We start from the raw sequence: 27,028 nt of genomic DNA, 5'->3' as shown, positions 1-27,028 counted from the left end.
ATTATGAGGTAAAGTAGATTTAGTATTAATTTTTTTTTGCACAAGTCAAGTTGTTATTTCCACCCACTAATTGGCAGGTATAACTGTAGGTATATTTGACCTCTGTTGGTGTCAGGCCCATCCAGCCAAGCCAACCCCTGGCATGCTCTTGGAGGCACTCTGTGCCCAAATAAGGACTTCCCCCTAATCAGAGCACCCACACAGTCCAGCCCTGATTAGAGATCTGCTTCACCTGGTGAGAGTGGCTTAAAACTGGGTTTATATGGTCATGAAAAACCTGAAAAAGTCATGAAATTTGAAAATAACAATTCCCAGGCCTGGATACATTTTGGAAAAATAAAAAACAGAAAGTTTTTGGAAAAGTCATGGAAATTTGGTCTACAAAAGTTTGTGTTTCTGTTTATCGACAAAGAAAATCTATTTTGAGCTAACAAATACATCAGCTCAGAGTTAATTCAGTAATTTAGCCCTACACAATAGAGCAATTATAGAGTGTGTGTCAACGCCTTTATCTGATTCATTTAAGACCTACTATACTCCATTTTGATTATAGTTTTAGTTGATTTTTGATTTTATTGTACATGTCTGCACTGATGTTAAAAAATTGTACGGTCATGAAAATTCGCCTTGAAGGCATGGAAAAGTCATTGAAAAATAATGGACATGTATTGGTTAAAAAGTGTATGAACCCTGTTAAAAGCACGCTGCTCCTCTCTGCTGGTCGCCAAGTATTGGTCGCTCTCATGGTCTGTGGTTCCTTATGGTTCCAGACGGTTAGCTACACTACAAAGCGTAGCTTCTTCCTAGCTCCTGGTGTTTCCCTGAACTCCTGCCTAAGCAGCCTTGTTTAATTTCTTGTTTTGATTGTTTGCCCAGTTTAATTTCTTAGTCTAGCTGTTTTTCATAAGCTCTGCTTAGCAGTTTTCTGTTTGCTATTTTTTAGTCTAGTGCTCCCTGTGTTTTCTACAGTCCTGGTTATATTGTTTTGATTACTTCCTGGTTATATTGTTTTGGCAGTCTCTCTTATTGGCTGTTTTCTTGGTCCCTGTTTCTTTTGGCCCAGTCCAGTTTATTTTGCCAGTTTTTATTTCTAGTTTCTAGTTTTGCCCAACTATAGTGTGTTGCTTTATCCCCTTGATTATTGTTTATTTTGTAGTTTTGTTTTATTTTAATAAAGTTTACTGCTTTATTTACATCCCAGCAGTGTCTCTTGTTTACTCTCTTCCTGTTTACAGTCAGGCATGACAGTTGGCAAGAGAAAAACATACAAAAAGCATGGTGTCTTGTAATTGACCAGAACTACTCCAAAATCAGCTCCAAAGCCATAAGTACGAGATTCCGAGGTGGACTTGAAGTCATTAGCCACTTTAATCACATGAGGACCACTAACCAATGAGGGTTCTGGTTAAAGTAATTAAGGGATCCTTTAGTAATTTTACTACAATTCATTCTTTTGTCAGACATCTTGTCTGTGTCTGAAACTTAAACTTGACTTAAAAGGGAAACATGGCGACACCTTTGTTTACTTCAAGTATACATTCCCACTAGTGTCGCTTAATACGCCTTATAAATGAAAATAGACGTTCATTGATGGCGTGCCTTATAATTCTGAAAATCTGAAAAATACGGTAGATGGTTTATGTTGCTGTTGTATCGTCACATCTTCAAGTAATGAAGCCTAAACTGCCTGCGAAATATTCAGTATATTTCGGAGAGATAAATTTTGCTGGTGTTGCTGGTTAAGCAAGTCCTAGATTTTGAAAATTTCTTATAGAAGTAAAATCATGATTTTGAGCAAGCAGCTTACCAAAAGCCAGATGCTCAGAATCGGTGTTTCATTTCATAATTCCCTATCCAGAGATGCTGCAGTTTTCATTCTCAAAGACCTCTATTAGGTGTATAATGAGGCGAAGGGGGTGTCTGAAAAAGGATTATCACCAACGTGTGAAAAGGTGGTCTACTATTAATGCAAGACAGTGTGCTACAAACAACTGTCCATTTTATTCTCTGGTAAAGATGGTAGTGTTTTTTTTTCCTGCATTGTAAGTGTTGTAATGGGGCGTTAAGTACTCTACTGTAGATGTTTTTTTGGTTTCCTTTTAATAAAACTTATTCACACATACATCCTTCCTTCCATCCTTCTTTGAATACAATGCTACAATATATCTAAAAAAATTTAGTTGAAAACTTGATGTTTGTACCCAATATTAAGAGAAGCTGGGCATTTTAGCCTTTTGAAAATCCACCCATTTATTTGAATAGAGTTTTTCAACTCAATAGAGTATTTAAACATTTAATAGAACCAGGCAACCTTGGCTGAGGCTGTTTTATAATTACCAGCTCAAATCTGATTTTTGGCCCATCTAGGTTGTGCCCATATTTTTCATAGTGTAGATCAGATCAAGACCATATTTGTAGGTGGTTTGGAACATGATTACAATCAGATTTGTGTGGAAGCGTCTCAAGTCTTGTAGCAACTCAAATTGTTTAAGTGTTATTTGCAATTGCTTATCAGAACAAAAATATCTGCATGCATTGCTGTGGGAATAACAAGTTGGGGTCAGTAACTAACCATTTGCTCTTCTTTGACCCCCACACTTCTATCACAGTGGATTTGATGAGGTCGTTGGTTATTGTGGCAAAAGTAAGGCAAAAGACACGTTGAAATCAGATTTGATCACCAAAAATTTCTAAACTGAGACACATCTCTACCAATCTAATTGTACAAATGTGTCTAAATCTGGTTTGGGTCCAATCTGCAGAGTGACATTTTGCGGTTTCTGGCTGTCCAGACTAGGGGTGGGAATCACAGGGCATCTCACGATACGTTAATCTGATTCTGCAATACTGCAATTATATATTTCAAGATATATCATTCTCTATGATACTTTACGGAATCTGCGTTACTGACCATTCATATTCTTTACTGCAGGTTTACCCAATTTATTTGATTAGCGCCACCATATGAAGTAATAAAGCAATAACTTTAGTAATTTGGGGGGTGAGTCATAACCCTCATCCAGATGAAATTAGTTTTTCAGGCGGTCCTGGTGTAATTTTCACTTTACAGGGGGTCCTCTGTGATTTTATTCCCATCTGGACTGACCATGTGTGTGTTTTTCTCAGACATCCACTGAGAAAATTACAGGCTGAATAACCTACTGTTTTTCACTTAACCCCGTGGTCGTCCGGTAATTTTAGTCTCATCCGAACGCACATCTCGGAGTTTCGTCACCTCATGTTTAATAAAATAGCTATTTGTCCACTGCCACGCACTGTAATAACACAATTTGGGCGCACATTTCCATGGAGATCCATGTAAACACAACAGCGAGTGGAAAAAGAGGAGCTACTGAACGTGATGTCATGTGACAGAGAATGCCAAAAAAAACTCACTGGTCCTCTTGTTTTTTCAATTGCAGTCCGGATGCAAGAGTTTTATCACTGAGTAGAAGTGTGAAATATTTTTCACGGACGTCCCCCTGAGAAACGAATCCCATCCGGATAGGACTTATGTTTCAATGAAATATTGATCTTTGATACCACATATAATATATGAATAAGATATTTATGCAATATTGATATATTGTCCCACCCTTAGTCCAGGCTACAATACTTCTAGATACAATACAATCTAGATGCCAAAAATAGGATTTAAGTTGGCAGTGTGAACATAGCCATAGTGGCTACGTAGTTTCCACAGCAACCCATAAACAGTAGATGTAGAAGTGGTTTATGATGTCTGGACACACAAATATGATTTGATCGCTTGCAAAAAAACGCCACAGATCTGATTAAGCAAACAAATCCATATGTCCTCTAGTTTGAATGTGACTAGAGTGACTTTCAGACCTCTTATGCTGTCTTTCCCGACGCCCGCTTTGTCAGCTGGACTGTCCGCTCCAGTTCGGACCAGTGAATGCATGCTAATTACCTCCTGTGTACCTGAACAGTAAGGTGACATTTGTGTCCGAAGTGGACAGTGGCGTAAATATGCATGACATGGTCAAATAAAACAGGAAACTGACCTCACAGTAAGTCAGGGTGATGTGTGTGTGGAGAAGTCACACAGAACACACAGCATGACTGTGTTACATGTACAGTACATTTGTGGAACTATATATAGAACAGTGTGTGAGTGATTATAGAGGAAAATGTTCTGTGTGTTTGTGTGTGTGTGTGTGTGTGTGTAGAGAGAAATAACAAGTGAGAACACACTCTTCCTTCTCGGTCCTCTCGGCCTTGTTAGTGCAGTCCTTCCATCCTAGTCCTTTGTGACATTCCTGTAAACGCTGCTCCACTGTGGCCAGACTTCAGTTCTACACTTTTATTTCAGTCTATGTTAAACAGCCATCAATATTTATGATGTTAACACACTTATTCCCCACTCAGGAGAATACACACTTCTACACACATGCACGGCAAGTTAAGTAGCCACACTTGAGCCGTACACAAGGGATGCACGTGTGTGTGTGTGTGTGTGTCCGTTGTGTGTGTAAAGTACATATGAGTGCTCCTTGTCTTTAATCTATCCCCTTGAGCATCTGCAGTGTATGCGATAGTAGAAAGGCAGGCAGGCTAGCCTAATAAAGGCTAGGTGAAGCATCTGATCCGCTCTGCAGTTCAGCAAAAAGTCAGTGATATGGGCTGAACCCATGGGAAACATGACCCAAATACAGCCTTCACCACTACATCCATACAGGACAGGCCTAGTGGAAGCACGACACTGAATACAGGGCTGAATATAAGCATAGATGTGTATTATTTCATATCATATGCAAAAGGTATCTCCCAGTGAACACAGTGCTGGTGCTCTACAATGCATAACACACTTCAGGACCTAATGTCATATACATGTCATGACTTTCATAGATGTCAGATCAAGAATCTTTCACCAGGAGAAACCACCAATGAGTGTTTCTGCTCTCCAAAAAACACACAAGCAAGATTTTGTGTTGTGACATAATGTTTTCTTGTTTTTGTAGGAAACAAGTGATATAAGCTTTATGTGCGATGGTTTGCAGAAAAAAATACAGAACAAAAGATATTCATTTCTATTCCTTGAAGAGCACTAGCACTGTGTACATTGGAAAGTCCTAGTGAATTTCAGCTTGTATTAAGTCTTGTATTTAGTGTTGTGCCTTCACTAGGCCTGTCCTGTATGGATGGAGTGGTGAAGACCGTATTTGGGTCATGTTTCCCTTGGATTCAGCCCATATCATATGTGACTTTCCATACAAAGGAACTTTTCTGTCACTGTGGTTGTTGATGTTATACAGTATAAACCCACCCCTGGCTTACTCCGTAACCTGTGTTTTGCACTCTTATTGGCTGTAGCTTGTAGCTCACTGCATTAACTTCCAGTTACAACAATTTTAACACTACCTCATTTAGAGGCATCAACTCTGCAAGTTTGCACAAAACTTTTATTCAAAATGGATATGGCTTAAAAAAGTGAGAAGTCCAAAAAATGTATAGCCTTGCAAATATTCAAAAAAGTTTACTGGAAAAGGATTAACCAGAAAAGTTCATAAAAAAATATTTTTTTTTAATTAAAAAAATAAAGATATATGAGTCACCATCAGGTTGTATTTTTTATTGCATAAGATATTAATAGGAACATTTAAAAAAGGGGAATTTATTATGCAATCTGTCAGTGAATCATTGCTGATTCATCAAGAAGGTTAATTATAATCTATTGTTTTGATTAACGCTGGCCTAGAAAAAAAAAACTGTATTTACCATAGCGTGGTTGAAAAATAAGAGTTAAGTAGAAGTTCCAACACTGTTGTGTCCTCCTTCAGAAGAAAATCCAGTGCACGCAAAAAAATATAGGGCTGTAAAATGAGACAATTCCAAACTAGCAAAATTAACATTAAACAGCCTTGACCCCACAATGTAAACCCAGCTTGCTAAGTCAAGTGCTATGAGTTTTAATAAAAGCTGGCAACATTGATTTCAACAACCAACAATTTTCATTTTTGAGAGTCTTAAACATTTTCTGGAACAAGTAGTACATCACCACCAGACTCTTGTAGTTCCACATTTTTGCAACATTAACATTTTAATATAACATTACAGTAATTTTTCTTCTTACATTAATTTTTCTTTTATACTTTAAGTAGTTTTGAAACTAGTACTTTTACACTTCCAATTGAGTAAAAAGATTGAATTGATACTTCAGCTTCAACAAATGTATTTTAAACCCTAGTGTCTATACTTCGCAGATGCAATAATGAATGTGAATATTTTTGACACCTTTGCTAATAGTACCCTAAACTACAGTTAAATTTTGGTCATAGCCAAAGTGCTTTATTCAGAGGCAAGATAATAGTGTTTTTAATGGACGTTCAAAACCTGTACGTGGACATTTTTTACCCCAACCAAAGTTACATTCTATTTACTATTTGTTATGCATAATTTAAAACCAATATGCGTATCAATTTTTAGTAAAGCAAATGTTACACAACTTCATAGTTACATTAACAAGTCTTTCTCTCACACTTTCCCAACTACTTTTCTCCCTTCTCTCCCGAGAGACTGGGCCTAATGAGGGTTAAAGGGGAAACCTAGTTGCCTAGAGCCTAACCACTTTTTCCATTCATGCTGGAAATTTTCCAGAGCTATTTATATGAAGACTTACAAGGCTAGTAAATGGCTTTCTGCAAGTTGGGCAAACATTTTTGCAAGTGGAGTGAGTAAGACTTATAGAAAATACAATTAACAGAATTTAAAACTTTTGCTAAATGTAATTTAATTCAGTTTAAACTGTAAACTTTCATAACGGTCCATATTCAACTACAGTATCTGCAACAGGCCAGCAGAAGCACATGTGATCAGGTATTTTAAGCATGACCAATTAATGACATTCTTATAAGACTGAAGACCTCTGTTCTTACAGTTAAAGTATATATGGTAGTCTAAAGTGGACAGATTCTTCCAGATAACTCTGGAAAGGTAAAGCATCCAACATGTCTAGTGAAACAATAACACTTCTAAGGAAGCTGCTCTTTTTACTCTTTCAGATCCTGGCTTGCTTTCAATAATGCAATTCATTATCCACACATACAAATAACAAAGCCAGGAAGCATCAAACACCTTTAAAATCGAGTGCTGAATAGAGCTTTCAGCTTGATCAAAGGACGTTAGAAAAAATACAAACATTTTGTGGCTTACTGTCACAATTGTGACACAGATGGTCTTGTAAGATCCGGACAATGCGGCTCTAATAGCACATCAAAAGCCAGACTGAATTACACAGACACACACACACACACACAGGAAGAGAAAGAGGGTGTACAGATCACAAGTTACAGAACAAGGTTAAGTCAGTGGTCTCCAACTCTTGGAGAGTTATTTTCTGCAGTCTTCGGATACAACCTTGTTTCCACCCCATATAATCCAATTAAATACTGCTTTGCAATGCCCTTGATAGTCTAGTTGAGCCATTAAACATTAAAACAAAGTTGTGGGATAGCAGTATGTACATTTTTCATGAATTGTTACCTCAGGGGGCAGCTTTGAAAATCCCACACCTGTATAAATAATGTTCTGTATACGCTGAATTAAAGCAAGGTCTGTGAGTTGGTGTCAGATGGATAAAACATTTTATTTCCATTTATGACATGACTTCATCTTCATAAGAAAGCATTACCACTCACAGTGAACAATGCAGTGGGTGACAATGATCATCACTGGTAGTGTCTTGCTAGAATTGTCTTTGCAAACAAGTAACAAGTGTTGCAGAAAGCACATCCACATTCAATTCAGGAGACCCCATGCATATCCTGCTGGTCACTGAATCACTCACCTCACAGAGGTGTCGCCATGTTTTCCTTCTAATTCAGCACTGGATTGCTGGATGTTTATCTACACAGATTTGACAACTGTTTATTTGGGTGAGGAAAGCGCTTCTGTTTATTTAAAGTAAGCTAAGATATCCAGAATTCCACTAAAGCTGGAGCATTAGCATTAGTGGCTAACCACTAGCAGTTATGCTAATGCTGCTCCAGCAGTGCTATCCGCGTTTAGCAGCAGGCCAATAATACTCACCTCTGGATGGCCAAATATCTAGTGCTTAGTGCGGTTAATGGCTAATGCTTGTACTGCTGGAGAACTAAAAAAAAATTAATTTCCTGTATAATGCTGTACTTCAGCGGAGTGGCTTTTCTGCTCCTCACAACCTGACTGGTAAAATTCATACATAAGGTGCACCGGATTACAAGGCGGACTTATGATTTTTGGGAAAATTAAAGGATTTTAAGTGCAACTTATAGTGTGAAAAATACAGTACTCTCCAAGATTATTTTAGCAACCAAAACTCTTTCGCATTCCGTACATTGTTGTTAAGTTAATCAGTATAAACAGTCATTTTCACATCAGTAAGTACTGCCAAAATTGTTGCCTTCTCTTAAGTTTTGAAGGCATGTAAAATTGTAATTTGGTCTGAACTAACAGAAGATCCATTTGATTGTCAAGTATAAACTTATCAGGATAGAATCCAGATACTAATTACTTAAAGTGACAAGGTGTAAAAATGGTTCAAGAGCCGAAGGTTAAGCGCTTTGTTCAAAGTAAATCAAACCTACACCCGTATAATCAATAACCCAACAGCTTAACCAATGTTCCACCGCTGCCCCAGTTGTGATAGTGAGGAAAACGGAAGAGATAAGAAGATATATGTGGAACTTGAACTGGACACTCAGATCATTTAGTGGTGAGTTATGTGATGGACTGCAGTGTCCTTAACGTACTCTACTTCACATTACAGCATCAAAACCCAACCCTACACCTTTGACCCTGACCTCCTGTACTACAATGACGCACTGTACAGGAAGAATATTCAACGCAAAATACAGCAAAAGCCCTCAAAGTCCGCTCCATAATCCAAATGATTCCATTTTTCATCGAGAATCTAGTATTCTCTGAAGGCTGACGCTTCAGACCGAGATTACGCTCAATCTGTCCGTACGGCCCGCAGCACGGCAGCCTGCTTTAATCTGATGAGCTCATTCACTCACTCCTTTTTCCCTCCAGCAAAAGTGCATTATTGTCCCTGTGCGGCCCATGGTCCTGGAGAGGCATTAAGCACCTTAACCACGATGTGAGCAGAGCGCAAGGCTGACGCAGCTTTCGCTGAGTGGGGTCAGAAAAGAAAAGAACACCGCCGGCCTAACATCACCCCGGCACTCTTACCTTATAAATAATGTTAAAGGATGTGTTTTCTATCAGACAACACACATGACCATAAATCATTTGAACACAGGGATAGTGTAACCTTCTGCTGTTTGCGGAGTTGTAGTTACTAACCTCTGCCAACTGTAAGTGTTTCATCAGCTCTGGCTTAGAGGAGAACTCTGTTACTCTGTTAGTCTAGTAAACTGACAGTGGGAGCATATCTCTCTTGATCTTAATCCTTATCTCGATTTCTCGATCTATCTATATATTCATGTCTCTATATCTTGGTAAGCATTCGCTACCGGATATCTTTTTAACTATTAAAAGTATGAAAGTAAAAGTAAAAAAAAGTAAAAGTAATGAAAAATGCCATTAAGGACAAAAGCTAAGGCTGGGCCACAGGGTCCTATAATGCACTACCATCCCTCCTAAAAACATATTTTTCTAAAAGCCATAATGACTATAATGGTATATTAAAATGTTAATGTTTGGGATGCACTAGGCTCCCTCAGAGTTCTTGCAACATTAAAAAAGATAAATTTAATGTTTTTTTAAGACCAAAAATAAAATTAAATAAAAAGACCAAAAATGTAGTCGTAATTTCTTTGTTATAAAAGTATGTATTGTATTTGAACTTAACATTTCCCATTTATTAATTAAAAAAATAAATTGTAACGTAGCTAACCCGCCACTAATGTTAGTAATTTAGTTAGCTCACCGCTAATGCTATGTTAGGTAGCTCGTTGCTAATGTTAGCTAGCTCACTGCTAATTTTAGCTAGCTCTCCGCTAGCTAAAGTTCTCTCATGGTAACATTAGCTAGCGCACTGCTAATGTTAGTTCTCTCCCTGGTAATATTAGCTAACCTGTTGCTTAAGTTAGTATGTTCTTTCCCACCGGCATTAAACGCACCATCTGAAAATGTAATACCTACAGCAAATTTAAGACAATTCAAGACGTTATCTCCCCAGATTTTAATTAAAGACTTTTTAAGGACCAGCGGGAACCTTGTCGATTTGAAAATAATTACTCCAGTAAAATATTGATAACCAACATTTCTATTTAAGTAAAGTTACAAAGCATTTAACACCTCTGTACAAATGTTCTATTTAGCACTTTAAAAGACTCTGTAGCTAAAAGATAGAGATAGACCTGCCGACAGGAGTCCTCAGTGAGCTCGGAGCCGCGGCACGCCGTGTTCAGCGCCCCCGCCTCTCCGTGCGAACTTCAGGGGCTGGATATTTCACCAGCTGCGCTTCTTCTTCCACACTCCCTCTCTCTCTCTCTATCTCTCTACCAATCTCTCCCTCTCTCTCTTTCTCTCTCTTTTTCTCTCTCTTTCTCCTCCCCTACTCCCCCTCCTGCTCCCCCCTACTGCCTCTCTCTCTCTCTCTCTCTCTCTCTCCTCCTCTCAGAATCAGTCTCTCCTCAGTCCGCGTGTATGTGTGTGTAAGTCTGTGTGAGTGAGAAGCGCCCCAGAATCCGCGGCCGCATCCATGGAGCGCCTGTTCCGCCCGCAGCCTCTTCACTCCGTCCCGTTCCGAGCTGCTGCCGCTGCCGCTACTGCGGGTCTATAGGAGGGAGGGAGAGAACCGCGCACACCCTGCAGTGAATCACTCCGCGCTCCGGCTAGGGCCTCTCTCCGCAGCCCACAGTCTGAAACTTTTCCCGGCTCCCCGCTCCTCGCTCTGCTCCGGGCCGTCAGCGCTGGCGATGCTCAGCCCGAGGAAGGTGAACGGGAAGCGGCGGAGGAGGAGGAGAAGGGAGCTGCTGGCCGGGCAGCTGTGCCTCATGGGGCTCATGCTCGCCCTGCTCTCGGGATTCGCGAGCCTGGCTCAGAACTCCGGTGAGTGTTGTAGGTGTATGTAACTTTGTTGCAGCGGAAACATGTGTTTGTGTTTTTTTGTGTGTGAGACAGAGGCGTTTAGCGTTTAGGAGGAAATTCTAGGGAATTCTGAGGTAAATAGAGGCTCTGCTGGTACTTCCAGGCTGAACTGCAGGCGCTGGGCTGCAGGATGTCTGTCTGTCCGCTCCTGTTTATTTGAGTGAGGAGTTTGAGCGCTCACTGGGAGAAAGAGTGAGAGAGAGAGAGGGTGAACACGCTGTTTAAAACAATAGGCCAAATGTGGAAAGGTGCAGAGCGCTACAAACCGCACATGTGGGTTTAATAATACTAAGAGCGGGCTGTAGTCGCAGCGCAGAGCTCGCTCTCAGGGCTCGAGGAGTTCAGTTCAAAGCTAACTTAAGGTACAGTATCCACGTTTTAAGCAGGGCACGCTGAAAGTGAAGTGAAAAGTTTTTCTTTTCTTTTACACAAAATGAGTTATTTATGTTCACTATTACACAACAACACAACAGTGATAAAACCACTGTGAGTAAAAAGTATAAGAAGCCAGTTTTATAAGCTAGTTTTATGCTTATGTGCTATACAGCAACAAGGCACAAGGATGACATTCATCCCTAGCTAAAGGCACAAGGATGACACTCATCACTAGTTAAAGGCACAATGATAAAACTCATCAATAGTTAAAGGCACAAGGATGACACTCATCACTAGTTAAAGGCACAAGGATGACACTCGACAGTAGTTAAAGGCACAATGATTAAACTGATCAATAGTTAAAGGCACAAGGATGACACTCATCACTAGTTAAAGGCAGAAGGATGACACTCATCTCTAGTTAAAGGCACAATGATAAAATTATCACTAGTTAAAGCACAAGGATAACACTTATCACTAGTTAAAGACACAAGTGAAAAGGACCATCCTAGTAGTCCTAGTAGTCGCTTGCATGCAACAAAAACACACAAGCAATTTGAAAGTGTGCACAGGTGTTGTGTAGCACTATACTCAAAAGACATTGAAAGTGCAGGTCAATAGTTTTCTCGGCCTCTTGACAGAGTTCCTGGTGGTGCTACACGTGTTGCTTACACCTGCAGTAAAATGTGTTACAGTTCTAAATGTTATCTGCTTATCATCTGGGTACATATCTGTAAAAGCCATTCTGTAAAAATCTCCTGTCTCTGATGTCAGCAATCCGACCACTTTACTACTAAGTTGCTGCTATTGTTGGCCTGGAGCTTGATGTTATCAGAGACAAAGCACATATTTATAATATTGTGCCTGCCCTGTAATGGGCACTTCATGAAATGTAGAAGATTATCTGCTTATATAAGCTAATGTGTCGTGACATTCAACGTGGGGATAATGCTGTAGGGTAAAAATGTACAGCGTGGTTGCATTTGAATGTACGCTAGGGCTGGGCAGTAGGACTAAAACGCATATCTAAGTATGTTTAAGAGAAATGGAGATACGCACTATGATATGATATGATGGAACCTTTACTAATATTATAAATATAAACATGTGATGTATTTAAGTAGTAAATATTTAACTGTGTATCTCAATAGTATTTCACTGACTCAGAAACTCGACTGGATGAATGAGTTGTTTGAGATGGTGAAATATAGTCTTAAGCTAATTCTTTACTTGCGACGTTTCTACAATATAATTTGCACTAGACTATACTCTGTTGAGTGTTATCTCTGCAGAAAAAAAAACAAAACAAAAAACATTTCCACACACCACTCTTGTATGATGTTTTTGGGAGAAATTCACATTGAGACTGTAACCTGCATAGCAGTTACAAAATTAAGATGTAGTATTGATATTGACAATATATTGTACACTGTAGTAGAGATGTCCATAGTCCTCCTAGTGCGAGAGGGCTTGTGTGATGGGCTGGGAGAGCGCTGTTGTGGACAGCCTAGCAGGCGGCAGGGAGACGGATGAGAAGTGACTGGGCCGTCAGTTGCTGCTTGGCGCTCACAGAGACGCTGCCTAATTCAGCGCTGCATCTGGGCCAGCCAGTCCCTGCATAGAGAGCCTTGGGGCCAGCCTCGCAGAACACACTCCCTCTGAGAGCAGTGCACATGCTGGGGACAGCTTTTGTCTTCTTTGTTTAATTCAGTGGCTCTGCGACTGTATCTCCGCATTGCATTTTTTCTTAGGTCACTGAGTTTTTAGTGGAATTTTTCATTATAAGGTTGTGTCTTCGTTTGCTTTGTTTTTGCCATTCCACCCCTCCCCCTATTTTTCTTTCTTTCTCTGCCGTTAATGTTCTTTCTCTCAGACGTGGGTAATGCTGCCACGGAGCGCAGCTGCACTCAGGTACTTCCTCCTCACACACCACTGCACCCATCAGCGAAGTGGACGCAGAGAGAGAACAAGGGAAAAAAATGAGGGAAAGAGAGAGAGAGAAAAAGGAGCAAGAGAGAGAGAGAGAGTAGTAGAGTCCGCCTGTCCACTGTGATTTTTCACATTAAATTCTTTTTGTGCCGCCGATTTGGTTGGATCGGTGCTGGATAACAACGTCAAGGCAGAGGGAAGCAGGTGTAAGAGCAGTCTCGAAGATATACTCTAGAAATGGGCATTAAAACATATTGGCAGGTGAAGCAGTTAGCAGTTCGGGTTGGATCAGTTATTATATACACTAATAAAAATAGAAAAAGAAAATGCACCCTGTATTGCTGCAAAACTCAGCAGAATACATATATGTAAATGATTACAGGTGTAGTCTGATTAGACACTGGGTCTTGCCACAGCTGCCTGATAAAAAAAAACCCTTAGAGGCTACTTTTGGGTAGTGTACTTCTTGGTGAGATTTCAGTGACTACTAGACATGTCTCTATGGCGACCTCGAAGACATTTACCCAGTTAACAGACGTTAAGATTGATATATCCTTAAGGGACTAATATAACAAATTCCCCACTTTCTAGGTTGCCCATCTTCCGGCCACTGATGCCTTTCATTGCTGTGGTGTGGCTGGACTGCTACAGACTAAAACTGTCATCTTTTGTTTTTAATCCCATTTTCCCCAATCCTCAATTTACAAGGCCAATTACCCAGCCCACTCATTAGGATATCCCCTATCACTAGTAATGCCCAAACATCAGTAGGGTGAAGACTGATACATGTGAATTCAGCCACTGCCTCCTTTTGAACTGCGTGCCGAGTAACCAGCACGCTCTGAGAAAATCGCAGTGACACAGTTCTGACTAATCAGCTCAGAAGCCTTGTGCTGATTGACATCACCCTAGGATAGATGTGGGGAGAGAGCGCCATCTACCCACCCAGAGAGAGAGTAAGGCCAGTTGTGCTTTCTCAAGGCTCTGGCAGCTGATGGCATGCTACATGAACAGGATTCGAACCAGCGATATCCTGATGATAGATAGTGGTAGCACCTTAGTCCTTAGTCCGCTGGACCACTTGGAGATCCTAGTAACTGTGGCATCTTTAGTGATGAATTCAGTTTTTGTTTGGGATCAGAAGATGGAGACCCACTTGTAAGTGCTTCACTCTATATCTTTGCTATGGGATACGTGCTTTGCCAATCTGTGAGTGTGCAGGATCTACAAATACAGCTGCATCATTTATGGGCAAATGTGCCACAGGATGCCATATGCTCAGTCATATCTTATCTTGTATCCAGGCTACCTGAGATTCCTTTCATTTGTGCAATTTTTCCCAGTAAATGTATAATTTCAACATTTGTAATCACTTACATCTTTATATCTTTATACATATATAGATTTGTGTTTTTTTTGTTAGTGAGTGTTCATTTAAACAGAATATGTTCCAGAAAGCACAGAAATAGGAGAAAACTGCATTACACTTTCAGTATACTGTCCTCCTAAGGGTAAGATTAAGGTAAGGCCTCAATCTTTATGTAGTTGGGATAAGACTCTTTTGAGAAATGTGGCTTTTGTCCCCTGAGAGGAGCAGGCAAGCTTGACAGATATTTGGTCGCTTACCTGCACACCCTCTCTATCTTTTCCCCACTCTGTCTCTCTCCAATTCTCTCTCTTTCACTTCGCACTGATCACCACATTCATCATCCACACTGGCCAACTCCTTACCCAGTCTCCACTTTATTATTTTAGCTAGTTTTACACCATGCTGGGCCACTAGCATAACAGCCAGCGAGTCCTAGATGAATGACTGCACATGCTACTCGCTCATGATGGTACATTTGAGCCTCATAGATAAATTAAAAGCTTGGATTGAGCCATCACTGACAGGAAAAAATAAGCAGGTTAAAAATCTATCCTCTGTTTATCTTTTCTTTTCTATCTTATTTGTCTGCATTTTTCCTCTCTTGAGATTTACGTGTGAAATTTGGGTGGTTTTATGTATTAAAAACATGCATATTTCACCTCTACATGAACACTTTCCAACATTCCTTTTTTTCATTTTTAATCGTGAACAAGTTAACAGAAGTATTTATCATGTAGGAAGATTTAAATGTGTGATAAATATTTTTTTGCTAACTTTAACAGGTCAAGGCATTACATAGGATTTTGACCTTTCTATTACACAATCAATGTCCACAGCATTGATTGTAATGACACTGGTGTTCCAACAGCTTACAGTGCATACAGTTCACAAATATCTGTACCAATGTTCTTTTTCAGCTCATAAGACAATGTAGCCTTACATACTAATAATATATGTACTTATGAATGGAAAATCTGGCTTGCAGTCTGACATTCCTAACTTAGATATTGATCTACAAGTATACATCTATGTTCATACAGCAAGCAAAAGTAGACCAAATCCAATTTTTAGCGTAGGCTTTTCACACAATCATTTTTAATGTGACCCATATCTGACATCTGTCATGTGTGGCACGGTTATGCAACAGAGCAATGCTTCACGTTAAGTTTTGTTTTAATTCTTGTCAGAATCTTAAGATCTATGAACAAGTTTAGACTGCAGCTGAGATTATCACTGAGAATTTGCTTCAGCTTACTGAAAAGGACACGGTCAGGTTTTTTTGTTTGTTTGTTTTCGTGTTTTTTCCTTCTGTTTGACTCCATGAATTAGATATGTATCAGATTTCAATAGCACATATTGAAGAGACCCTAATCGGAATAAAAAAAGTCAGATTCACTGTGTTTTTTCCTGTTCACACAGCCACAAAAACCACCCATCTGTGTCACATATGACGTAAAAGTATGGTTTTGGGCCACATATACTGCTGTGTGAGCATAGTGTAAGTTTATGAATGTGTCATTCTACATTTACTTTCTTTGTATCATATTCCTCACAGTGTATTTATGTACTGATTCCTTAAAAACATAGTACCACATGTGTAGTCTCTTGACTCTGCCTCATCCAAACATGGAAGCAACTTAAACATGGAAGGAGAACTTAAACACAGAGCCAATTGAGCAAACTTCAGCAATTAGTACAAAGTAAAAATGTTGTGCTGTCGTTTATTAAAATAATTGTTTGTTTATCGTAATAGAGATCACATGACAGCAATAGGCTACTCCAATGGGTGCTAAAATCCAAATCTTTGTAATACTGGTTGTAGACAACTATAATCGCTCACCAGAAATTAGGAAGAGTCCTTGGTCATGGACAGTTATAAAAGAAATAGTAACTTTCAGCAACATTGAATTAGTAGTAAAGTAACAAAGTGGGTTTATATGTATTTTTGACACCATATCTATAATTGTGATTTTATTTTGATTTCATACACCATTAACATTTTTGCACCAGTTTCTTTTATTAAGTATGTTGTACATCCATTATGCCCCATAAAAAGAACAATTAGTAGATATAACTGAAAGTCTGAAATGTGATAAAATGATTATATGTTCAAACTAAAACTACTCTATTACAATTCTAAACATGGTAGTATCAATGCGTGATCTTTAAAGCTAGCTTAAAATACTACTTTGTTAAGTAGTATTAAAGAATATTGCCCTAAAAGAAACTATAAACTTGTGATATTCTGAACTGTACATACTCTATAGCTTCCTGTGCAGCTGCTCCCATGTGTAGAATCTATTCTGTCAGCCTGAAAACTGTTGACTCAGTGGTTCCAGCCATTACTGTAGCTGTTTCAATGGAGCCAGTGGTCCTTTTGTCTACAGAATGCCGTGAACTAAAAGTGCCACTCTGCTCACGCACCAATATGATCCTCCTCTCCATGCCTCAGATGTCTAATCATCAATGATTCTCTTTGAAAGCTCACCCCATCGAATACTGCATTCAAACCAAGAGCCAGCACTAAATTCTGGCTGCATAGGCTGTGTGCTGATGAGCCACATTACTGTGCACGCTCTGGAACGTGTTCACGGTGATTGAAGGCAATCATGTTATTTGATTCGAGGATGAAGTGCAAATAATGATTCGGCTGTCAGAACGTTGGCAAGTCTGAGCCTCATACAAATGCTGATTACAAAAATCAGCGGCATTATTTTTGCACAAGCAAAACGGCTGGTACGGAAACTGTGTTTTTTATATCTTTTGTTGTCGTATATGGATCCGTCTTGTGTGTCAAATCTTGTCTCATTACTAAAATGCCACTCCTGTGCATGAGTTCATATGGTATAGCTATTTATACATTTTTTAATGCCAATCCTGTTTGTACAGACTGACATGTTTGGTATGCTTCCATATCTGTGTAAAGCTATGCTTCTCATACGGTGCTGCTTCCTGTGCCATGTAATTTTGATCAGTAGTACTATGCAGTTTTGGTATCTGTGTCTACGGCTCTGGCTTTAGCTTCTGAACAGCCTGTCTCAGCAAGTTCCCTTGAATGCTGGTAGTGAAAATGGTGTTACATCATATTTTTCATTATTTAAGAGCTTATCTTAAGTAAGAGATCTGTGAGAGAAAGATGGTTGAGATGTTCTGAAGCTGAATTCGGTCTATGTCATCATTCTTCATTCTTATTCTGTGGACAAAAATCCTTTAGTTTTCCTTCAGTTTTCTGTATTGCATAGCCCATCACTGCAATCACTTCTACTGCTGCTTTTAGTGCACTAATGTGCATACTAATACTATTAATTCTACTACTACTGTTACTACTGTTCCTGATATCACTTCTACTACTGCTTCTAATACAGTGTCATACCAAAGTACATACGATTAATATTATTACTATTGCTGATATTTCTGCTTCCATTACTTCTGCCTTTATTATGTACAGTGCTTTCAGATATCACACACACGCATACACCTCAGACGCTCATAAACACACACAGATCTTTTTACCCAGCATATTAAAATATTCTGATTTAAAAGGAAAACCATAAATAAAATAAAAACAAAATGTTGTAGTCTGTTTGCTTGGCATACCAAACTACACTATTGTTTTTGTATTTCTCTGAAGATATTCCTTTGAATTTTTGACTGATATTTTAAGACTGTGTTTTATTGCATTAAGAATTTATTGTGCTCTGAAATAGCAGACTTTGGCTATTTGTAACCGTATTCAACCAGGTCAGCAACTCCGCTACCTTTCTAGATCTCTCAGAGACAATAAATGTTGGGATTTTTTTCCTTTTTCTCCCCAATTTACACGGCCAATTACCCAACCCACTCATTAGGACTCCCTATCACTAGTGATGCCCCAACACACCAGGAGGGTGAAGACTAACACATGCTTCCTCCGATACATGTGAAGCCAGTCACCGCTTCTTTTTGTACTACTGCTGATGCAGCATTGCCGAGCAGCTTGGAGGAAAGTGCAGCGGCTCGGTTCCGATACATCAGCTCACAGATGCCCTGTGCTGCAGACATCAGCCATCTTCCTGTTAAGGGAGCAGGGCCAAGTGTGCTCCCTCTGAGCGCCGGCAGCTTGATGGCAAAGCTGCATGAGCTGGGGTTCGAACCTGCGACCTCCTGCTCATAGTGGCAGCGCTTTAGATCACTGGACCACTCGGCGCCAATACATGTTGTGTTAATATGGTACCAGTTCACTTTGTGTATATACAAAAGGACAAGAAATCATCTTTCACATTGATATATTTTGTTATTAAATTTGACAGTATTTTATCGTGTTGTGATCATTTTTTACTGTGGTAAATTATATACATTGCTCGGTATACCATGGATTTCATCAGTGATTCAGAACACACTGACCAGCTGCACATTTCATTACAGGAGGTGTGATTATTATTTATTTATTTATTTAGAGAAATTGCAGCACATTTAAAATCACGGTATTTAAATTACTGTGATATTTAATTTGTGTTTTTTTGTTTGTGTGTAAACATATGACCATAAATATTGTGCATAGTGATACTATATTGCAGCATCATAAGAAAAATTGCATGGATTATTAATCTGTTGTCAGGGTATCTGGTTGATCTTGCATCCTTATGAAACTAAACTTTAGGTCACTGTGGACCGATAGGAAAATGCTTTGTTGGTGGAGTTGCTGACATCACGTGCTGGTGGTTATTGCTGTTTCTCACATGTTTTTGTTTTTTTTTATACAGGTGATGATCATGCTTTTTTGGTGTGAGACTAATGAAGTTACAAAGCATTGAGAAAGTATTCTTATAGTAGTTTGATATATGCTTCATCATTACAGAAGAAAGTATTTGACATCCTTTTTTCTGATTAGAATCTGTTTTTGTGTTATTCCAATGTTTGTGTAGTAGATGCAGAAAATTGGAGCTGTACTTTTATGCACTAAATGAGAGTTCTTTTTGTTGTAGATGTCATACTACTAAGTACTAACTACTAAGTCATTAAAGTAAAGAGATTAAATTAGCGCTGAATTTACAGTGAACATAGAATGTGAACAGATTATCTTCACTATGCTATAGACCGTATCAGCCTAATTTAAAAAAGAGGGCCAGAAGGTAACATAGACATGAAGACACCCTAAAACACTGGCATCCATATATTTTCTCCACCGTCCACAAGCCTGAGTGATTGAATGCAATCTCAACATTTCAGTGACTTGTGTAGTAGGATGCTGTGTAATGTGTCTATGCATCTTTCTATTCACATTTAGATTTAAAGCAGATAAAGAAATGTAATGAGAGGTCAGTTGGCCAATTTGTGAATAGGAAATCTAATTAAGCTTGGGTATATATTTTTCATGCTTCCTCATAAAAGGGTGGGCCTATTTAGCGCTGTCTTAATTTAGCCACTTCTTATTCCAGTATCCACGAGATGCTTTAGTGGAGAGGAGAGGCACTGTGGTCCTTAAGCATGTGATGAAGTGAGAGCAGGGCAGAGCGAAAGAAAGGAAGAGAGACAGAAGAGAGGGGTTTTCTATCCTCAGGCACTGCTGGACTTCTGCATGTGTCTCTCCCTCAGTGGCTCTCAGTAGCTGCACACCTTGTTAATTCAGGAGAGAGGGGCGTCCTACATACCTTTCCTCCCCTCTATATATAGTGCACCCTAAATGTCCTCATTAGAGACATGATTTATGATGCCCCTGCATCCCGCTCACTTCACGCTGGTGCATAGGCAAGAGCGGACTTGGCTCTGCGCTGCATCTGTTTATGAAGTTTGTAAGCGGCAGCAGCTGGGGCTTGCACTCCAGAGAGCAAAACAAATGCCTCGAATCAAACCTGGACCTCCGAGTTCTGCCCAGAGCTGACATCGGTTTGGCACGGGCGACTGAGAGGAAGAATTATGTGCTCGTGTTTTGAGGACAACTGATGTACGGACAAAAAGTAACGTGTTTTAATTTTTGGTGAGACCTTGTCTGATTGAGGATATGTGAAATTATTTTAGGACTAGTGCTGTGCGATAAATATTGTGGGGACGATAGAAAAGTGTCTATCGTGCTACATACCTTCTATCGTCCCTATCGTTTCTACAGTAATTTCATCAATTATTCATGCAAATATATAAAGTAGGCTACGATGAAATGTATTGGCGTGGTCAGTTTGCATAAACTCGGTTTATATAAGTGATAATAAAGTAATCTTTGCCAAAAAAGCTTCATAACGTGGTTTTACGACATGACTGAGTTTATTTTGATAACTCAAATTAAATACTTGTATAATTAAAAAAATTAGCTACTGCATCTATCTCATCTGTTTTCATTTGATACATATTTATTGCTGCTTTAAAAGGTAGTAATTCTCATTTGTGAAAGTTTGGTTAATTTTACTTTGAAATAATGTTGGAAAAAAGTAAGCTATTTTATTATTTTGTCATGTTTTTCGAAGAATAACTGAAAACATACTCAAATGTTGTATATCATTATATATATCGTTATTGTGATATAAAAAAATTCCATATTGTAATATGTTTTTTTCCCATATCGCCCAGCACTACTTAGGACATTAACACTTTACATTATAAAACATTTATATTTTAAATTATTATAAATATGAACACAAATACAATGAATTATTGATGCCAGTATGGTTGAAATTGAATATACTCTCACTGTATGCTCATAATGAGTGTAAACGATTTTCTTGTGCATTTTTTTAATCGAGGGTCTGAAAAAAGGCAAAAAACTGGAACAAAATATACACCCACCAAGCCTGTCACAATGTTAAGAAGTTGTTGTACAATAAATTGACATGACACAGGGACTTTTTGCCAACCTTGATATTGCCTGTTGTGTTTACCTACATGTATTTTAATAGAGGCATTTTTTTTTAGACAGTTGAGCTGTTTAAAAAAAAAACATTATTTTTATCTAAATTTTATCAAGCGAAGCCCAATATCCAACAATGATTCTGTCAGAATTTGAATAATAGTTTCCAAAATGATTAATCAGAGTGCAACTTGTTAAGCAACAGTTATATAGGATGCTAGGTTTACTGTATGCATAATATTCGACCCTATATAGCTATACATATTATTAGTATCTTGTCCCATGATTTTCATGGGAAGGAATCTGCACTGCCCTACAGGATATGCATGTTGGGCTGTCCTGCACTGAATGAGAATGTTATTTCTGTTCGCATGGTCAATTCTAGCCAGGCACCGTCATTCACAATCATTACCACCCACTACACTATCCACTGTTGAATTTTTACATATTCCTGGTACACATGTGACACTGTGGATCAAGGATATAAATGCTTGCTCACTTAAACACAGGACACTGATAGCCAGTGTCTCACAAGAGAACACCTCACAACCTATACAATCTTTTCTTCAGATAATACTTTACAATCAAGGTTATTTCATGACTTTTTGCATGTCAATGAATATTTACATTTAAATACTATTGCGAAGCCACATTATAATCTCTGATATACTTCCGTGTCTCCGCTTTTCTGATTATTTCCTTGTTATACTGATCATGGTGAAGTCTGAGGCAGGGGTGTAGCAGCAAATGCTGGGCCCTGTACACTCTCAATGTCAGTGGGCCCCTATCCATGCCAGTATACAAGGAAGGTGAGCGAAAAAAAAAATCTGGATTTTCATGGGCCCTTCTCCCTACTCGGGCCCTGGGTAGTCAGGTCCACTTTTCCCCCCACTACCACACCCATGGTCTGAGGTATTGCTAACTGAGAGATAGCTGAAAGTGTAAGCTCAGTATGCTGATGAGAAAAAAGGCATTTTGTTATCAGACATGTGAGACGTAATACAACACTTCATCCAGAGCGCTCTGCTGAGTAATTAGCTTGGCACCTTAACACACATTAACAAAGCTAACACAATCGAAAAGCATTTCACGAGTGGGGCACAGGAACTGATTAGCCTTTTAATTGCTTAGTTGAGATTAATTGTGAGTTGGCTGTGGGGTGGAATGGAAATTGCCAGCAAGGGTGTGAGGGTGTAGTTCATTACTTTTCAAAGGAAAAGCGCAGGAAAGTAAAACCAACTCATTCAAATATCATTTATTCTAATGTGTAGGTATTTGCCCCCATGAAAAGACAAATATGGTTAGGATATTATAACCGGCAGCCAGAGGATAATACGTTTTAAAATTTGTTTTGAATTTAAATAGGCTGTTCTACACGTGATGCTGCTGGATTAAAAAATGTTTTTTGTATTATTATTCAAAGATTTTTAACTAAGCAAGGGTTTATGCAGTATTGTGTAAGACAGGTCAGGATTTGAAGGGTAGTTTAAAAAAGTTACAAGGCAAATACAAGTAAGTTTTACTTTTTTCCAGAAAGTATGAAATGCAAAATAATATTTGTATTAATACATGAATATTTATAAATATTAATAAAATGTATTAATAAAATATATTTTTACATTTTAAGTAAAGTTTTTACTATTTAAAAATTACATGGCAAAGCAGTGCAAACTGACCAAGTTGTTACTAAGTTATGACAGTTTGGAAAAGGCTGTACCCCATTATATTAATCCTTTTCATAGTTTAAGGACTTTGATAATGTTATCCTATTTAATATACAATATATAATAATATATAATATAATATTATGAATATTATATATTATTATATATACACACGAAAAATGTAAAGGGTTCCCAAACACTCTGCAAGCTGCATTTTTAGGTGAACTGTTTCCTGTAAAAAAGTTATTTATCATTTTTGCAGCATTCCTCAACTGAGTTTGCCAATGCACAAATCAAAAAAAGACCCAAAAGAAACACTATATAATGTACTGCAGAAGCAACAAACATATCCACGAGGCACACAGATATATTATCAATAATGCAAAAGAAAAAAGTTCAAATGTAGAGCAGTATAAATTACTTGACAGGAAAATAAAAGGATTTGAAAAGTAAAGAATATTCCGGTATGCGATTTTGAAGCTTTTTTCCATATATAGAACAGATGTCTCTGACTCAATTATGTCATTCGTTTATTGAAGATTTTAGTCTCTGTGAAGCCTCTGGCTATGCAGGCAGAGTGATCTATAATTCAGGAGATCAATGTGTATGTGAGTGTTTACAGTAGCAGAGAAAGTGTCATTATTCTTCTTCTCACTAAGCTCACTGCCAAATCCTGCTCCAAGTTTCTGGTATGATGTATAGTTCGGCACGCACAGTGGAATCTCCAGCCGGAGGGAGGGAAGCGCTGTGCAGAATGACGTTCCAGAAAGAGCCACTCCTGCTGGGTAACCCCCAGCCTCAAAGCCCCCCGCCTGGCCCTCCAGCCTTTTGAAGGAGCGGCAGAGATGAAGCTGTCCTCCAGCTCGGGTGCCTGACAGCAGACGCTCAGCAGGAGGCTCCCTGTCACCAGCCCCTAATGAGCCTGTTAATGACCTGTCACTTCCTTAAACGACCCATCATTGATACTCAATCAACTGGCAATAAATATAACTATAACTCTATTGATTTTTTTTTCTCTTTCTGGCTCTTTATTTTGGCACTTACCTACAGAAGTCAGCAGAGTCATCACTAGTGATAAGAAAGGCATGGTGTAATGATAATGATTTTTCACTGATTTTATGATAGATTTTCTGATAGATATTGAAAGGTTTTTTCATATATAATGACAGACATAGTATAAAAATATAAACTGTGGACAACATCTGTAAGGAAAGATTGTAAATTCAGTGTTTACTTTAGTTTGTAAGACACACTTAAAATCCTTTAATTTTCTCAAAAATCATCAGTATAATCTAGTGCTCCTCATGCTAGAATTTTACCAGTCAGCTCCGAGTTTCAGTGAAGTTTCTCCAGGCTGGAGCAGCATTATTATTAGCCGTTAACTGCAGTGCTAGCTTTTTCGCCGTTCAGAGGCAAGTATATTGTATTGGACTGTAGCCTGCGCGTTTACAGTGTTAAAACAAGCTACGTGGGACGAACCGCTCGCGGACAGTGCCCTGGCTTACCAGAACACTCAGGGTTCCTCAATCTATAGCTGCTAACTGTGACTTAGCGCTAACCCGGCTGGCTAGCGCCGCTAACCGCGACTTGCTAGTGCTGCTAACCAGGGCTGGCGAGCGCTGCTAACTCGGCTGGGTAGTGCTGCTATTTTTGATTTGATGTCAGACTTAAGATTTATTGAATTATTGATTTAAACATGTGCACTGTGTTTACTGTAGTCTGTGAGCCTGTCAGCAATGACGTATTAAGATGTTATGACAGTATCAAAAATGTGAAAATCACCCAACCCTGCCGTCAACTAAACAATGAGTCATAGATGATTATTTATTTAGGAAAAGTTCTTTTTCAAGTAACTGTTATTACCCATTATTGACCATGATTACAACCCAACCATGGCATACTGTAATTAATATAATTATTAAGTTTATAATTAATAATAATAGTGATAAAATAATTATATTGACAACTCTTACTTTACTATACAAGTTAATAATAAATTCTAAATAATAAAGTGTGTTTATATGTGTGTGTGTGTGTGTGTGTGTGTGTGAGATGGCTGAGAAACACATATTTAAAGCACTCCATTGATTGTATCATGTTTCATCTGGCGTGTAAGTAACTGGAATTGTTGATGGACAGCAGGCAACAGCATTTCCTGCATACCTACGTAAATACCAGTCTGATCCCTCGGAGAGCCCATCTCCTCCTAGCTCTGCTACAGGCTGCCTGCCCAACAACTTTTCCTAGTTCTAGCTAGTTCTGTCCCACATCCAGTGCCTCACCTGCATAGCTAATGAAGATAAACTAGGTAATTACAGTTTGGCAGGGTGGACGGATGTGGGGCTAAATTTATCTCTGCGCTGACAGTATGGGGTCGGATGTGCAGGTCCTCCTGAATGTATAGTTCTTTCAGCAGCTGCTTTTTGGGGCAGTCTTTTTGTTCAGGTCATGTGCTTAACATGTTACCTTATCACAGAACATGGTCCACTTTTCTCTTTCCCCTTCTCTGGATTCTTCCAAAATGATAACACTTTAATCTAGGGTTATGTAACCCTACATAATTCATGATTATTATAATTATTAGGGCATGATATTAGAATATTGTGGTGGATGTGCTATAAATACTGATAGCAGTTGTTATATTTTGTTTGGTTAAACATGTTTCTCAGTATTCCACTGTCACTGTCAGATAAGAGTGAATTCACGTAAACTAGCAGAAAGTAATTATTGTTATAAGTTATTAACAATTAAAAGGAAATATTGGTGCTACCCAGAATAATTTACTGTTAATTAACTTTTACTTACCATGTTTTTCTTATTGTTATGTAGTTTGGCTGCCCCATATTACGGTGTATTGTCATCAGTTGTAAGTATTTGACAAAATTAATATTATTATTGTTATGATAAAAAAAATGTCTAATGACTTTTACTAAATTAAGTCATTTTACATTAAATTTAAATAATTTTACATTCTGTTCTGACGTGACTTTTTTATTCTGTACTGATTTGTTTTAATATTAAAAATAATATAATAATAATAATAATAATAATAACAAAACATGTATGAAAAATATTTAGTTAATCATGATCTTGATTTGAGATCATATCACCCAGCACTACTTATGATATTTTAACCTAATATTAAATTAATTAAAATGACAGCTTTTCTTTAACTTATTGTTTAATCCACTGATAGTAATATAAACCTATTAAAGTGGTGCTTGGCCGTGCTATAGTTGTTTTTGGTTGCTGTCCATTTTGTAAATGCTGGCTTTAAAAACGAATTAACTACATTAGATATCATTAATAATAGAAAGCAAATAGTTTTTTTTTCTTGTTGCATTGCAGAACCTAAATGTTTCTATGCTTGTATTTATATTTGGATTTATATCACTTTTTTATTTATAGCCATAGCAAAAACACAGTATATGGCACACAGGATCTTATGTTTTTACACAAAAAAAATCCCTCCAATTACCTGCCAAATATTGTAGCTTCATGACACCGGCCTCACAAGATTCTATGAAAAGCTGTAATGCCTTATTAAATTAAAATATAATAATATGAAACAATTTTAGTGAAGACTGATCCCACAGCTAAATATTCTTTCTGGGGGCGGCAAAGACAGTTTAGACAAAGCATCTGTGAACTGCCTCCCCGCAAATAGACCTGCTGTTGTGTGAGTGGTGCAAAGTTACATAACCTGTCTTAGTCATGTCTGTCCTTTGCGAAATTATTTGAACATGGGGGTGAACACCTCAGGCTTTCCTCTGGAGCGGCTTTTACTCTGCTCCGTCTCACTAGTCTTTCTGT

General features: G+C 38.4%; 1 protein-coding gene across 1 annotated transcript in view; it reads left to right on the top strand.

Annotated features, from left to right (window-relative positions):
- The first annotated feature begins 10,435 nt into the window (after positions 1–10,435).
- Positions 10,436–27,028, top strand: part of slc24a3 (solute carrier family 24 member 3) — a 114,403-nt gene continuing 97,810 nt past the window's right edge. Inside the window, exon 1 of the mRNA XM_007252227.4 lies at positions 10,436–11,022. Within this exon, the coding sequence (XP_007252289.3) occupies positions 10,890–11,022 (133 nt within the window). The 5' untranslated portion in view covers positions 10,436–10,889. The remainder of the gene's footprint in view (positions 11,023–27,028) is intronic.

Source organism: Astyanax mexicanus, chromosome 7 (genome assembly GCF_023375975.1).
Source record: "Astyanax mexicanus isolate ESR-SI-001 chromosome 7, AstMex3_surface, whole genome shotgun sequence".
NCBI classification, from domain to species: Eukaryota; Metazoa; Chordata; class Actinopteri; order Characiformes; family Acestrorhamphidae; genus Astyanax; species Astyanax mexicanus.
The sequence above is the reverse complement of the archived record's forward strand: the minus strand, read 5'-3'. Positions and strand labels throughout refer to the sequence as shown.